This window comes from Hippoglossus hippoglossus, chromosome 6 (genome assembly GCF_009819705.1).
Source record: "Hippoglossus hippoglossus isolate fHipHip1 chromosome 6, fHipHip1.pri, whole genome shotgun sequence".
Classification (NCBI taxonomy): domain Eukaryota; kingdom Metazoa; phylum Chordata; class Actinopteri; order Pleuronectiformes; family Pleuronectidae; genus Hippoglossus; species Hippoglossus hippoglossus.
In genome coordinates this window covers 11,540,055-11,554,055 of record NC_047156.1, presented here as the reverse complement: position 1 = coordinate 11,554,055, position 14,001 = coordinate 11,540,055, and the positions used below count along the sequence as shown (strand labels likewise).

Genomic DNA, 14,001 nt, shown 5'->3' with positions numbered 1-14,001 from the left:
TCTCTGTCTCTTGCCCTCTCCCACCCGCCTTGTTTTGATTAAGGCGAACTGGGTCGTAAACATAGACTGTTCCCAACAAACTCCGATATCAGACAGCGAGAGATGGAGGGAGAGACAGAGAGAGATGGAGAGAGAGCAGAGGGAGAGACAGAGAGAGACGGAGAGAGAGCAGAGGGAGAGACAGAGAGAGACAGAGAGAGAGCAGAGGGAGAGACAGAGAGAGCAGAGGTTGGAGATGGTTTTTAGAGAGGGGGAAAAAAGCAGGGTTTGGGGAGGGCCGTGAATCACTGGGTCCACATGGAGGAGTGCCATCTAGTAAACATGCTGCCAGGGCTGCTGATGATTCTAGCAGGCAAACAGGCAACTCGCAGACTCAGGAGAAAGAAGCTGATCCCTGCAATAACACCACTGCTCCCCCCCCCCCCCCCCCCTCTCTCTCTCTCTCTCTTGCTGTTTTATGTTCTTCAGAACCACAGTGGCTGTCTCAGCAACTTGTTCCTGATGACATGGTCAACAAAGAGCATGCACTGATCTGTTGGTTTACTGCGAGAGCAGGGACACGACAAAACTCAGGCACACATGCCCAGCTCCAACACATCAATCACACGCGAGTGTAGGAGGTGTAATGAAAGCAATCTGCTTGTAGTGTGTATGACCCCCGCGTGGTGTCGGTGGGTGTAATAGGAAGTTAATGTGGAGCCGTAACTGAGCCCTGCGCCGTTTGACCACCACACGTAAGAGCTGGCATAGAACAATAAACAGCAGGTCAGTGGTGCAGCGGTAAAATAAACAATCTGTCTGTTAGAGAAGACATAACAGAGAGCCAGCGCTAAGAGGGGGAACTACGTTTGTCTGAGTGTGTGTGTGTGAGTGTGTATTTGTGTGCATTCAATGGTATCGGCCAATGAGAGGAAGAGGAGTGGTAAAATGAAAGGTACAGGAAGTTGTAAATTTTGGTGCGGTCAATCATGCTTCATGGGCCCGTACCGAAACCCAAACACACCCACACAGACAAGCGCTTATCGTGCGTGAGAAATGCTAATGCGTTCAACCACACACAAACAAACATGCTTACCACAAACTTTGATGTCGCAGTACTCCCAGGGTGTGTTAGGGTCTGTGGTAAAGCACCAGGGTCTGTGGCGTCCGTCTGGGTTCCTGCAGTAGTTATCATCCAGGCCCTCGTCGGGGTGCCTAATACAAAACATACAGTATAATATAACCTCAGGGTAAAGATGAAAACAAAGCTATATAAAAGTAAGAGGATTGCAGAAAATGGTATTTTTGCAGCCCATAGCACGGCTCTTTACAAAACAGTGGTACAAAATAGTAATTGTTACATCATTCTTAAGGCCCAGAGGTAGCTGAAAAAGATGTTTCCATCTGAATCCGTATGAGAAGCGAGTACAAGCGGAGAGACAATTCCCCATTGTACGCAAACTGAAGCATTAATAAGACTCCTATCTGTGAATCTGCGCAGAGATTGGGGGAAGCGAGGAGGAAAATGAGCTACACCGCTGCAGGTGTTCTTCGACAGTAAGTCATCCCCGAGTCCCACATCCCTCCAGGCCTGCAGCCTCCAGGTATGCGCAGTATCAGGCTGAGGGACACTCTCATTACATTAGCGCTATGAGCAGTCAGGGACCTCGTTTACACAAACACTGGGATGATTAAGGATGTGTTAACGAGTCCCCCACTAATCCAGACCACCTGCCATCCCACAAGCTGGAACAGTCACGCCACAGATGCACACAGCCGGCGCGCCACACACACGGAAAGAGTACGTAAGGAATACGAATACAGCCGATAATATATGGCCTCCGTAAAATAGGTACGGGCTTATCTCATGGCTGGACACGAGTCAGTTCTATAATCTACTGAGAGCTTAAAGGAATTTGGGCCAATTAATACAGAGTGAAGATTTTTCCCAGCATAACACGGCTAAAAAGACCAAATTACACACTGGATTCTGATGGCAATCTCTCAGGGAAACACACACTGTCTGACTCCAAATCACTTAATCTCCAGACTTAGTGCACCACAACCACATGAAAATATTACATCAAGTACTCTCGTAGTGTTTCAGTATTCCGTTACATGAATCCATGTGTGTGGGCTTAAGTGTGATTGAGCCGGCACAACTCACTGTGATGCAGAGTGATGCTAGAGAGAGAGAGAGTGTGTGTGTGTGTGTGTGTGTGTGTGTGTGTGTGTGTGTGTGTTAGAGTGTGTCACCTCTTGGGGTGGTACAGGTGTTGGTGTGGTTCCTCCAGGTCCCAGCGCTGGCATTCCCTTCCACTCTCTGTGTGGTCCATGGGCCCTCTGTAATCTTCCCCATTACAGCTCATGCACTCCACTGTGGAGCAATGACACACACACACACACACACACACACACACACACACACACACACACACACACACACACACACACACACACACACACACACACAGAGAGAGAGAGAGAGAGAGAGAGAGAGAGAGAGAGAGAGAGAGAGAGAAACAAACAGTTTAGAGAAACACTATCAACAGTAAGGGGTTTGCTTTCCCCAGGCAATACTCTGAGCACAGAATAAAAATAAATGTAGCTTTTAATTTAATACATTTTACTTCACGATTTTCTGCCCCCAAATAGTTTTGAAACATGTTGCAATAAAAGCCTCCATATGTAAATGATAGATCTCCAGGTTCAGACTTTATAGACACATACACTTGTGTATATAACGTATAGAGGTACATGTTATATGTCGCACTAATGAAGGCAAGGCTTTCTTTGATGTAAAAGCACCATTTGTTCCATGGTGAGTAGTACACACCGTCTAGTTTAAACAACGGAGAGCACGCAGATTAGAAACAGATGTCTATGAGTCCACTGCTGTCATGACAGAGCACATTTAGTTCCACTGGCCTGTGTGTGTGTGTGTGTTTGCGCAGCACGCCATGTTTTCATGTCTTTGTGTGTGTTTCCCATTAGGACCAGCTAATTTTTGGAGAAACCCTTCCAGTAATTTTCTCCTGAATGAAAGCAGGCACTCTATCAAAATCAAAAGTCATTATCTGTGCTGTACAACTTGCGATAACCCTGGTGGGACACCATATGTGAGCCGGAGAGCAAGAAGGATTCCCTCCCTGTCTTATCGAACTGCAGCCCGGTTCCTCATTAACGTGATACAGTGTCATACATGCGGAGGAAACAGCCCCTCTGACAGGATGAATCCCCAGGGATTAGATAACAGAGGTCATTATCATCCCTTATTCAGGAAGACATCAGTGCCTGACAGAGGTATTTTGTGCTTTAACATATACGCTGAAACACTGATGAGACCTTTTCCTTTTCTATCATCACAACCGGATGAATATCTAAGTTTTATTTATAAAAACTCATAACTTGAACTCAGCTGCTTGCCTTCTGTGTGCACCACAGGGACATGAAACCGCTCACAATTTATATATTGGATGTGACGGAGGGATTAATATCATTTTACATTCCAACACCAGCCTATAGGTTCAAACCATTTAAAAAAAACCTGGACATGATGGAATGAGAGAGGACAGGGTAAACTGAACCACACACCTGGAAATGGCTGCAGCTGGCCTCCTGTGCACCCTCACACACACACACACACACACACCCACACACACACACACACACACACACACACACACACAGCTGTAGAGCGGAGCACTGTTAGGGCCAGCGTTGCTCAGTCCAAGGTATTACGTGATTGCCTAATTTGCTGCAGCTCATTTCAAACTATCAAGCCTCAATTGGTGAGGCAATTTGCAACCAAATGCGATATCTTAAGATGAATGTGGGCTCACATGTATACAGACATGTTTTGCATGTGTGTGTCTGGGTGTGGAGCCTACCCTGTGAGCACTGTGGTATGCCACACTCCTGGTATCTGAGGTGTCGTCGGGGGTCCGTGGTGAAGCACCATGGGCCAACGCTGGAGTTGTCAGGGTTGCGGCAGTAGTTTTCTCTGAGGTCCTTCTTCCTGAACCTCTTGGACATGAATCTGTCAGGAGCAGAGGGGCAGTCACACAAACAGACACATGTACCAAAACCAGTTGCCAGATATTTTCTTTTCTCTTTTTCAAACAGCCATGGGCACTTTTTTGTTTTTATGAAAGAATGACAAAACCTTTCTTCAATTATGAAGGAGTTTGAACCTGAAGGCTGAAGCCTGCCTGTTGATATTACTGGTGGGAAATTAACAAGTGGAAAAGTAATGGATAGCAATGTTAAAAGATCAAACCATCAACGACATGAGGTTGTGAGTGAAAGAAAACACGTGTAATATGTAGAAGCAATGTTAGTTCTTCACGTGACGGGTTCTGAATACAATGTAAACACACTGACAAATGACTCACTTCTACATCAGGCAAGCATATGGCTGTGGTCAGCAGTCGTGATGATTTATATAATGTCATCTTTGAGTCAGCAGTGTTTTCCACATGATGATGAAAAGATAAAAATTTGATGTGAGCTTTTCAGTGGATTTAGAAATGAAAAAACCTTAGCAGGGCAATCAAAAAGAGGAGAAACCCTTCACTGATAAAAATGCAATTTGTCCTGTGTGTTTGTGTGTGTGTGTGTGTGTGTGTGTGTGTGTGTGTGTGTGTGTGTGTGTGTGTGTGTCAGTCAAAGTTTCTCATGACTGGGAGTCGACTGATAAGACATACAAAGTGCCTGGGTTTAATTACCTGAACTACAGAGACGTTAATAGCGGTCTGATAAAGCAGGTTCACTGGAGGTACAACCGTACCCTGCCCTCTTTGAATCATCTGCTGCAGCGACAACTCACTACAAAGCTTTGCAAAGTCATTTAATACCTCTGAGGGGAGTGGAGAATGAAGGAGGTAGCATGTGTGTGTGTGTGTGTGTGTGTGTGTGTGTGTGTGTGTGTGTGTGTGTGTGTGTGTGTGTGTGTGTGTGTGTGTGTGTGTGTGTGTGTGTGTGTGTGTGTGTGTACAAGGTTTTCTAATAGTTATAAATATGTGTAACATGATAAACTTTACTTTAGTTCTGTTTTCTCCAACATTTTCCTACATTGACACAACTTAAGGACTGCAAACATAGCAACAAGTCCCCCTAAAAGATGCATGTAAAAGAAAAAAATCCCTTCAATTTAATAAAATGTGTGTTATTAATCATTTGTGTCATATTCACGTTTCAGAAACCATGATGAGAATATTTTCACTTACTACAACAAGTAGTAGTAGACTGAATATAAAGTACTGCTTTGGACATTTCTGCAAGGGTAATACAGTTATTTAGTCACTTACCAGGCTGTTCCTAAAGATCAGTAATAATTTCACTATCATAATAATTTAGAAGGCATTGCTTTACTTATGGTTTCAAACTCCAGCTCATTGGTTCTTGTCTGTTAGGAGCAGCACCGTATCAGAGAGTCTAAATGTGTATTGAAAAATGAGCTTAATCTGGGGTGTGCACCTACAGAGTTTAACCACAGGCTGCAAATTAGATATGATTCTAATCCCAGTAACACACACACACACGCACACAATTGTGCACGCACACGCCTTGAAAAACAGTAGGGACGCGGCAGGAAATGATCTGTGACTCTGTAAAGTGTTACAATGAGGTCAGTTCTGATGAACGACCGTTCTCAGGAGCCTAATCAACCCTTAATATATCATACTCATTTACACATACAAACACGTACAGACTAGCCTCCGGCTACTATAGCTAATTGCATCTCTCACAGTCCAACACTAACAGTGAGAAGTAGCTTTGACACGATTTTGTTTGACGTTGTCGAGAGTCTTACTTGTGTTCATGAGGAACAGGAGAGGCCCAGGCCTGGCACAGGATCCCACTCACTGTCACTGACCTCGGACCCCTGTAGTTCTGACCTGTACCCACAACGCAATCTCTGACATAGTCTGGAAGAGAGACAGAAAGAGAGAGGATGAGGAGCGGACTGACAGACTGAAGTAAACTACAAGAAAGACATGAGGAGCCAACAACCAGAGAGCAAGGTCGTGCACACAGAGCCAGTGTGGCCAGTGATGAGGAAAACAGACCGACAGAGATGTTCACACTGAGCTGAACAAGGACAGGACAATGCCAAAAGCCAAATCTGTTTTCTTAATCTTCTGCAAAACATTTGGATCAAGCAAACTAGGCTGCACAGCTTGCATGTTCTGTGCTGTGGTCAGTCCTGAGTCAAGTGGGGCGGGGGGGTTTCCATCATTTACACAAACAGCTTAATGACAGAAAATGAACCATAATGTGCTGGGACACAATAAACACGACAATGGTCCTTCCCTTCCTCGTGTTCCTCTGGAGGAATGCAAACTATACAAAGCTAAATCCCTCTAAAGAAAATAGTTATAAAACTCGATGACCTTCTGGATTTTAAAGCCACATTGAGTACTTATACTGAAACAGTGTTGCTGATTAGAAGTGAATGGGTCGACATTGCATTGGTATCAGGTGGTAGAGAGTCAAGGTGGAACAGTGGAGGGCACCTTTCTTTTGATAGAGTTGGTAGTTGAAGTCCTGTTGGCTCTGAGCTCCTGGTGCGTTCCTATCAAATGACAGCCACTGGCATTTCCTGTTTTTATGATCATAGAGGAATGCTCTGGAGAATAAGGAGGCAGAGAGAAAGGGGACGGGTGAAATACTTAATGGTTACTTTCCTTAACTACGAAGCAAAAACTAAGACAAGGCAATTAAAACTGTCGCATGTGTATGCAAAGCACTTTGGGAGCCTGCTAGACAGGACAGACAACAATGAATTACACCTTCAATGAGCATAATTAGGCAAACATGAGGAGCCACCACTTTGCTCACATTGCACTACAGTAAGCAGATGAAAGGGCGATGTCATGAGGGCAGACGTACCTGCAGGTGAAGGGCAGTCTTTTGTTGCGGCTGCAGGATCGAGCACACCTGGCCATGCTCAGCTTCCTGCTTTTGGTCAAGTGGGAGGCATCAGGAGACACCAGGCCCAACCGGATACCCTCAGTCTTCTGATAGTCCTGGAGCGCATTTCGCCTGCCCTCTGATACACAGTTACATAACATGTCCTCTCAGCAGTGTTTATTTAACAATTATGCATTTAGCTGACACTTATCTGCACAGAGCATGAAGCAGAGCCCGCCCAATTTATTGGTTGACTGACAATAGTGTTCGGCGATGTGAGCCTGTAAAACTTTTTTTTTTTACAGAATAAACAATGCATTTCGGTCCATATTTTCTCAAGTCAAGTTCTATAAATGTGCATGTGTTTGTGCTTTCTTTTTACTTTTAGTTATTTAGAAGATTATTTTTGATTTAACTGTAAAATTGTATGCCTCTATTATAATTTCTTTGTCATAAGGGTTTGATAACGACATCTTAGGAATTATTAGCATATTTCTATTGGAAGATGTAGTGGTATCGACATTTTTTTGCCCCCAATTGACCCCGGACCCTTAAAAATATTGACCATACTCTGGTATAGATTATAAATATGCATTATTCAAAAGCCCATTAGACAGAAGACAAGCTGGAAACTATGACAGTGTAATAACTCACTGTGACGTCAAGGTTCATGTTTCTGGCACCAACAATACACACATACGCCTCATCATGGCAACAAGCATGTCTGCCAACTTGATGGTTTTGTTTATTTAATTAGTTTTATCATTGTTTTATTCGATATTAAAGACTCACTGTAGCAAACCGGTCCCTGTGGACTGGGAGACACTGAGGATGATCAGCTAATGAGGCCACACTGAGAACACCGGGCAACAGCACTACAATGTGTGAATTAGTCTGATTTAACTGCTATTACTGTAGAGGACCTAATGGGACGCACAGTCATTTGTCACTGCTCCTCATGAAGCCAAGGTGGGCACACACACACACACACACACACACACACACACACTGGCACACAATCACTGGTGGCTTTGCCTCAGTCGTTGGTGCACTCCAGTCAATTGAAGAGCTCTCATCCAAACAGAACAACTCAAGCTGTCGATGGTCAGAAGTTGCCATCGTGCACGTGCATCTCAGAGTCGATGTGTCAGATTCAGTGTCTGGGTGTTTTGGTGGATGTGGTGAGCACCGTGAGAGTCACCGAGGACCACATGCCGGCATCAGAGTATGTGACCCATCCTCAACTTGACTTCACCGGCTCATCAGTTTCTCTGCCTCAGTGCCTGTGGTGCGCAATGAGCCGGGGAATCGCACCGGGTGACTGGCGCACTAATCTGATAGTAAAGTGGGTCATTCTGTGGAGCAGCGGGTTAGATGTAGTCACTTTATCGAACTGGTTCATCTGAAGGTCCAGCGGGGTGACCCAGAGTAGTAATGCGTCCATCTGCGGTGAAATGCGCGGAGTTGCGATTACGCGCTCTGGATCATCAGCGATGGCAACCGCGTCGTTTTCATATCTGATTATTTTATCTTGTAGCAATGATCAGTCTAAGCTCTTCTGGCTGTTTTTTGAATATACGAATCTTAAATTGGACCCTGTCAGAAATAGAAATAGTCACAAACTATTGTAAAGACTTAACACTGCAGAGTTGTTGTTGTAAAGTATCACACGCGACAGAGGATGATTTAGTTAGAACACAGTAGAATAGAAGTAGCTTTTATTTCTATGAAACCCTCAGTTTGACAGTCTGCTGAGCGCACGGTGCGTTCAGACGTCAGTTCCAGTCCGCGGTGACGCACGCCAGGCAGCGAATCTCGCGGTTGTAAAATAGTTTTGTCCAAACTTACCAGAACAAGAAACGAGGACGAGCCCGAGAACGATCTTGTAAATCCACATCCCCGCGTCACACCTCAAACAGCTTCGGGAACAAACTGGGAAATGTTGCTTCTCACTGCGCAGCGCTGTCGGACCGCAACCAGGAGATGTTGCTTCCACCACTGCACAGATGATGCGTCTCCTCTCTAAGTACTTCCTCGCCTCCCTCCCTCCCTCCCTCCCTGTCTCTGCGGGTGTATGACTTTATCTCTCTCTCTCTCTCTCTCTCTCTTTCTCTCTCTCTCTCTTTCTTTTATCTGAGTGTATGTTTCTCTCCTTCAGCCTCACTCCTCCTCAGTTTCCAGTGTTTTTTTTTTTTTTGCTTGTAAAGTTGCAAACACAATATCACCAAAGCTTCAATAGCAATGCTGAATATATCTATATTGTATTTGTATTAATTCATTGTATTCCTATTCATTCACACCCCAAAGACAAAACTTATATTGTGAGAATATTATTGTGAAACTTGTGGTTCTTTATTTCTCTTTTTTAAATATCATTCCCTCTGATACAGCTTCTAGATGACATATTACCATAAAATTGTGTTATTATTGACTATGACTGTTATTATGGCGATAGGTAAAAACATTGCGTGCAAGATGAAAGCCTGCTACTTAAGCGGAGATTTATTGCATAAAGATGTTCAAAGCATTCCCATCTTGTGCAACATATTCTGTCGGGAACTTACAGGAAAGTTCGTCTTGATTAAAAACAATGACTGTTAGATTAAAAAAATATCTCAAAACACAATAAGGACAATACACATACACTTCAAATCACATCTGACTGACATTCATATAGGTTATATGTCCCTGTGGGGAAATTATAGATGAAAACGAATGTTTATAGATTCATCAGATTCTGTGTCCTCTCTTCATCCATCAGCTTCCCACTCACTCATCTACTGGCAGCCACTTGTCAGTGATGGGAAACTCAGTAGAGATGTGAAAGAGGGGGGGGGGGGGGGGGGGGGGGTGTTGTTTATGATACTTTCCTTCTTCCCCCCGTGTTAGATAAGGACTGGAGTTACTGGTGTGTGTTTGTGTGTGTGTGTCCCAGTCCGTCTCCTGAGTGCCATCCCTATTTGCAGCGATGACAGCATGAGATAGGAGACATGACACTGGAGCTGACCGTAGCTTTTTCCCCTAAACATCACCTCTGATGTGTCGGCCACACGGCAGCACTCCTGTCCTCCAGTGACCGGTGATGGGCGCACGTTAAATACCAATCAGAGTGCAGATTGAGATTCACTGCGAGGAGTGGATTCACATTTTTTTCCTTAAACTAAATACCATGTGCACAAAACAAAACAGAGATGTGATGGATGAACATGTAGGAGGAGGCAGTCACCATCTTCTCTCTGCCTCAATGAGTAATGCTCCTGCAGCTTCCTGACAGGACCACAGAGTCATACACAATTATAAACAATCAGCCATGAGTCAGATACTTTCACTGGAGCGCAGCACTAATCTCCTCGTCTCTTCTTCTTTCCCTACCTTGCATGCAACAAATCCACATATACAGTCTCCTGAAGGCACTCACACTTCTTTTCTGTCTTTTCCACACGCACGCTCACAAACACGCATGCTCGCACATAATGAGCAGCAGATGACTGGGTGACCTTCACCAGTTTGAGCGCGCCACAAAAAGCCCTCATCGCCACAATCTCATTACTGACTCTCCGAGCAAGAATCCAGTGGGTGTTTCTGAGAGCGACGGCTTCTGCCTAGACGACAGAAATGAGAGAGAGACGCAGTTGCCCACTGGCTCGCTCACATGAGGGCTGTCACCATTCGAGAGTCCTCACATCTGTGCCTGGTTATACCAGAAACTTCATATCTTCATACGGCTGGTAATAGAGGCAGGAAGTCCAGCAAGCGATGGAGATGATATGGAGGATGAATGAGTTGATACACAGAGCGAGGGCAGATGAAGAGCAAAAGTGAGAAAAGGGGGGGATTTACTGTAGCAGGGATGTACAATACAGACCAGTGTATTCAAGGCTGCTCTGTTTGGGTGTATTAATAGACTTCCTGCAGATTTGTTTGGAAGTTGCAATGTGTGAGTCCTGTGTTGTATACCGTTATCCCTCCGTGCATGTGCGTGTACATGCGCGCATACATGCATAATATGTGCAAATCTTCAGCTGCAAGATATTAGTTGAGCTTCATTGTGACCTCTGCTGTTCCAGCCTCTCGTCCAGATTTCGTCCAATGACCTTATGCACCAGAGATGGAGTGAAAGGGAAAATGGAAAGAAGAGGTGATGGGAACAGGGGACATGATGAGAGGGATGAGGAAAATGGATTATGACTCAGCGTGGGACTACAGGGCAGAGGTGGCTCAGGTATTTCCCAGTGATGAGAATAGAAAACATCTTTCAGACCAATTTTCAGGAAACTTCCAAACAGAAACGTTACATGATTGAGTTTTTTTTTGTAGTGATAAAATCTCCTGAATAGACCTGACATCCACTGAGGCAACCCAGACACACCACTGATACCCCCCACTGAGTGTGTTGGGTTCAGTGATGACAGTGGCGTGGATAGACGCTGTAAACACAGATACTGTGTCAAAAGATCCTGCTTTAAACAAACACACACTTCCTGTTGTCGGTACATGCGGTTGCACTCGTAATTGAGATCTGGTGACAGTTACAAGTTACACAAATAAACCGCACATACGCACAATCTGTCCGCGCAAACAATAAAAAAATTGGCTTCTCGGATAAACGTTGTGTAAAACCGGACTTTGTGTTCGTCATTGCAGTCCTGCATGTGTTCTGCCATGGAGTCATTTCAGATTCACACTAAAAGAAAGCAGGAGAGTTGGCAGGAGACAGAAATGCAAGAGAGGAGATTTAACACATTGTTTCATTATCATGCACGTTAGCAGACCGAGACACCAACACATCACCGAAATAACTTCAAAGAGGATCAAAGGATCTTAACAGACAGAAGCCGCTCAATGTACTTTTGATTTTCCTCTCAGATAATTCCATTCCTAATAGCCAACAACTGGTTTTGACATTGCCAATAACATAATGACTTAATGGCACTTACGCACTTACAGAAAGTACAGAACAAAGTTTTATGGATGAGTCATACGCCTATTTGAAGGGTGGATTTAATTATATGTTTAATAAATGCAAAGTAGTGCAGTGATTACCACTATTTATTTAATCAAATCACTCTTGATTAATTTGATTCATTACGACTAACTCAGTATGAAAGAAAACAAATCATTTAATGTGACCCTATATATTGAACTTATGTAATAAAACTACATCGGAATTGAATCTGTAACTGAAATACAGAGTCACTGTTTAAGTTATTGTTTGAGTGTGATTTGACTGTTTTGTCAACGGCGGCCTTGATAAATCAAAAAATAGCACAACAACAAATCACAACATACAATGGCATTAACTTCTGATGGATGGACCCACTGTCTGTCTTCTTAACTAAAAGGAAATGCTAACAAAACCAGATTTTGTGATTGGGTGTTGTGCTTTTTATTCAACATTGGGTTTTTTTCAGGGTCACTGTATGTATCAGCAACCTTTTTAAAACTCAACTATAAATATAAAAATGATCTTATAGTATATGTTGAGAGATACCGAACCTCACAAATCACCTCACGTTTACAGAACAGGTCCAGTTCAGTGCACGGTCCTCAATCAGCCTTTTGTCTGTCCCTCCTCCTGTGTTTATGGGTGTTGATGTGAACATTTGAGACAGAGCGTTGGAACAATTCATGGCCTGGTTAGTTTGTATATCCACACAAACCATAACTGTTTAAATGACATATCCTTCTGCAAACACATCTTTGACGGTGGATGTCAGTCACTCAGAAGTGCACAACACTCAAACCAGCTGGATAATACACACAAATAGGTCATGTTTACATACCCAAACTTTATTGTAACTGGGGACTATTATGTGCTATTGTCTTGCTTTTAGATACAATTCTCTATTTCTGAAGCAGCCTTCCTGAACCCCATGGTATACAGTCATGCTTATAGTTTCCTCTGAGACCTGTTAATTACAGGTTAAGATTTATGACTTTTCAAAATAAAATGTCATTAATCACTCACAACCTGCAGTTTGGCCTCAGCTGAAACATTTTGTAACTACAAAAGAAAACTTACATGGCCACAAAAACCAAACAGTGCTCCAGGACAAGGGGAAAGGGGAGAGCAGGTCTTAGAATAGTGCCTCAACCTGTGTTTCCTCATTTCTCACACATCTGCTAACAGTCAACTCATGTTGTCTGCTGCTCACTGCTAATTTAACCCCGCATGACTCACAAAGAAGTGGAGACGCACAGGGGAGGGAGGGGAGTCGGCAAAATTAAAGAACGGAGGGAGTGAGAAAAAAGCTGCTCTGGGGCGGCAGGTACATTTCATCCCACATGTCTGTGTCAGACCTCATACGTGTAATTAACGCATTGATGGTGAACATAGCGCAGGGCAGGCTTGACTGCATGCCGCCCCGGTCTTCTGAGCCCACCTGAGCGATTCTCCAGACGTGCGCGCAGGTAATTTGAAGCATGAACACACACAAAGCCATGCATGCAAACAGCAGACACACAGACACACACACAGACGTGCTCTGTGAGGTCTTTAGGAGACAGCTGCAAAAGTTTTACCACGCCCCCCCCTCTTAGAAAAGTTGCGAGTGGAACAACAGTCACCAAAGTCTTTACAACCAGGTGACCTTACTTTACTTTACACCATCTCTCGTCCAATTGTCTTGTATCACTAGGAGGTTTTCTCACTTATTACTTCTACCAAGGAAGTATTAATAGATACATACATTTTCACACAAAATATACTGAACAGATTTCCACGAAACTTGGTTGAAAGTTGGGACATCATGGGCTGAAAAAGAACCCTGTCAAATTTTGAAATTTTCACCAATATCCAAGGGAAACATCACTCATGTTTAGGGGACTGACATCTATGAGAGTGTGCAAATAAAAATACAGATCTAGGGAATTTTAATGTGGTTTCATCACAGGACTGTTGGGGGTTGGCGGAGGTTTATGTGCTCTACTGAGGGCCATTTACGATTCCCCAGTTTTGTAAAAAGATACTTGTTTCTAGCCTGGTTATCGCCTTTAAAAAAAAACTATATATATAGTTGCCTCTATTAATATTGAAAAATAATTTATTAATATTCTATAAATCAGTATTAAACCATAAGAAACCACAGCATTTGAGTCACCAGGGCA

At 43.7% G+C, this 14,001-nt stretch overlaps 1 protein-coding gene across 2 annotated transcripts in view; it reads right to left on the bottom strand.

The window, feature by feature from the left end:
- LOC117762738 (hepatocyte growth factor) overlaps window positions 1-8,959 on the bottom strand; it is a 43,049-nt gene extending 34,090 nt beyond the window's left edge. For both annotated transcript variants that reach the window (XR_004614057.1, XM_034587311.1), the window contains exons 1-7: window positions 8,743-8,959; window positions 6,874-7,033; window positions 6,498-6,610; window positions 5,795-5,909; window positions 3,870-4,018; window positions 2,236-2,356; window positions 1,076-1,194 (exon numbers count right to left, since the gene is read on the bottom strand). Coding sequence is in view for 1 of the 2 variants with exons in the window: in XM_034587311.1 (XP_034443202.1) it covers window positions 1,076-1,194; window positions 2,236-2,356; window positions 3,870-4,018; window positions 5,795-5,909; window positions 6,498-6,610; window positions 6,874-7,033; window positions 8,743-8,791 (826 nt within the window). In the remaining variant the exon portion in view is untranslated. The remainder of the gene's footprint in view (window positions 1-1,075; window positions 1,195-2,235; window positions 2,357-3,869; window positions 4,019-5,794; window positions 5,910-6,497; window positions 6,611-6,873; window positions 7,034-8,742) is intronic.
- Between the last annotated feature and the right edge of the window lie 5,042 nt (window positions 8,960-14,001).